At 23.9% G+C, this 2,500-nt stretch overlaps 1 protein-coding gene across 1 annotated transcript in view; it reads left to right on the top strand.

The window, feature by feature from the left end:
* The window catches only part of LOC119568975 (zinc finger protein 271-like), a 20,319-nt gene that overhangs the window by 1,695 nt on the left and 16,124 nt on the right, over positions 1–2,500 (top strand). Inside the window, exon 4 of the mRNA XM_037917355.1 lies at positions 1,690–1,898. Within this exon, the coding sequence (XP_037773283.1) occupies positions 1,690–1,898 (209 nt within the window). The remainder of the gene's footprint in view (positions 1–1,689; positions 1,899–2,500) is intronic.

Raw genomic sequence — 2,500 nt, 5'->3', positions numbered from 1 at the left:
ATTTAGAGTAGGTTTTCTATATTCAGTATTCACTATTCATTTTTCATGTTGCGTATTTTCGCTAATACGCATATTCCAACGGTTGTTGAAATAAGCGATACTCTTGTTACACCAGACTCTAGGGTCATTGAATGGTTACTCTTATCCCACACTTTCATGACATATTGCCATACAGCTGGCCAGGGACGCGATGACAGAGCAAAGCTTCGTTCTCGATAACAATGATAATGATAATAACGATAATAATGATAATAATGATAATGATAATAATGATAATAATGATAATAATGATGATAATGATAATGATAATAATGATAATGATAATAATGATAATGATAATAATGATAATGATAATAATGATGATAATTATAATGATAATAATGATAATAATGATAATAATGATAATAATGATAATAATGATAATAATGATAACAATTATCATAATAATGATAATGATAATAATGATAATGATGATATTGATAATGATGATATTGATATTGGTGATAATAAAATGATAAAAATGATAATGAAAATAATGATAATGATAATAATGATAATGCTAATAATGCTAATAATGCTAATAATGACAATAATGTTAATAATGATAATAATGACAATAATGATAAGGATAATAAGGATAATAAGGATAATGATAATAATGATAATAATGATAATAATGGTAATAATGATAATAATGATAATGACAATAATGATAGTAATGATGAAAATGATAATAATAATGATAATGATAATGATGATAATAAGAGTGATGATAATGATAATGATAATTATAAAAATGATATGGATGATAATGATAATGATAATCAGATAGTCATGAGAACAATGTTATGATAATGATAAAAACTATTATGGTTATAATAATAATAATAATAATAATAATAATAATAATGATAATAATAATATTAATATTGATAATAATAATAATGATAATAATAATAATAATAATGATAATAATAATAATAACGATAATAATAATGCACGATATTATCATAGGAATAAATTGCCGTCCTTTTTTATTATTATTATTGTTATTTTTATCATCATTGTCATCATCGTTATAATTTCTTATTTGGGTTGTTCTTTTTATTATTGATATAGGTTACTTGTTCTTATAATGAAATTATTATCAATTCTTATGACAGTTCTTTTTGTTGAAATGCATTTTTTTCATGGTCCTCCATACGAAATCGCAAAAGCTGCAGAGAGCAAATTCTCAAGGAATGAGATGCTCAAGAATTGGCTAGCCTACTATTCCAAAACATTTCATGGAATCTTTCATATCTTATCGACAACATGGCATGTAAAAAACATATGTATACTAATGGTAGTTCAGTAAATATGTAGTTTCCATATAAATTCGTGAGGGGAACTACATACCAAACCCTGCTCTCCATATACCTCCGTAAAGGAAAAAGGATAGGAAGACTTGCGAAAATGTTATTCTGTAAAATCTCCCCCCAGTGCTTATAGGGAAACAGAATGTAAGATAAATAGTTAATAAAAAAAAACTAAGTATATAAATTAGAAAAGGATATGAACGAGAAAAGTTCGAGTATTTTATTTCATATATAAATGTTAGCTTTCAACCTCAAAACTTAAGACGACCCAAAAATGTAGAAAACCTTTAAAAACTCCAAAGCCTATATCGACTCTGCATCATCCAAGCAGCCCACAAGGTTTCATATTCACTACTTTGGAGACCCCGAGGCAAACCATTCCTAGTCCCCAAGAACAGGGTGAGGTTCCTTCACCTTGCCTTCGCTTCTCGTTCCCTCAAACAGAATTCCTTTGAGCAAAGAGTCTTTGCGGTGACGCCCGTGGAAAAGCACGTGCGGCCACTTTTCTCCGAGGAACTTACATGTGTGGAAAGCTATAAGGTGAGATAATAGGAGAATTATGTAGTCGCAGTATATATACAACAATGTCATTATGCACACATAAAAAATACATGTATATATATAAATATATATCTATATTTATATGTATAGCTATATTAATATCTTTATCTGTATATATATATATATATATATATATATATATATATATATATATATATATATATATTTACTATCTATCTATCTATCTAATCTATCTATATAATATTTTATATATTTTTAATATAATATTTAATATATATATAATTTTTTTTGTGTGTGTGTGTGTGTTTGTTTATCTATTTTCTTCTCTCTATCTTCTCTCTCTTCTTCCCTATATATTATTATTATTTTTATATTAAATTATAATAATTATATCCTACTAATATATATTATCTATATAATTATATATTTATATAATTTATCATATTTACATTATATAATATTTATTTTATATTTATTTATATTATTCATATTTATATATTATATATATTATTTTTATCATTATTATTATTATTTATTATCTTTATCTTCTATTTAAATTTTTATCTATCTTATTTAAATTATATTAATTATATTAAATTTATTTAATATTAATTTAATCA

This window comes from Penaeus monodon, unplaced genomic scaffold (genome assembly GCF_015228065.2).
Source record: "Penaeus monodon isolate SGIC_2016 unplaced genomic scaffold, NSTDA_Pmon_1 PmonScaffold_119, whole genome shotgun sequence".
NCBI lineage: Eukaryota > Metazoa > Arthropoda > Malacostraca > Decapoda > Penaeidae > Penaeus > Penaeus monodon.
The sequence above is the reverse complement of the archived record's forward strand: the minus strand, read 5'-3'. Positions and strand labels throughout refer to the sequence as shown.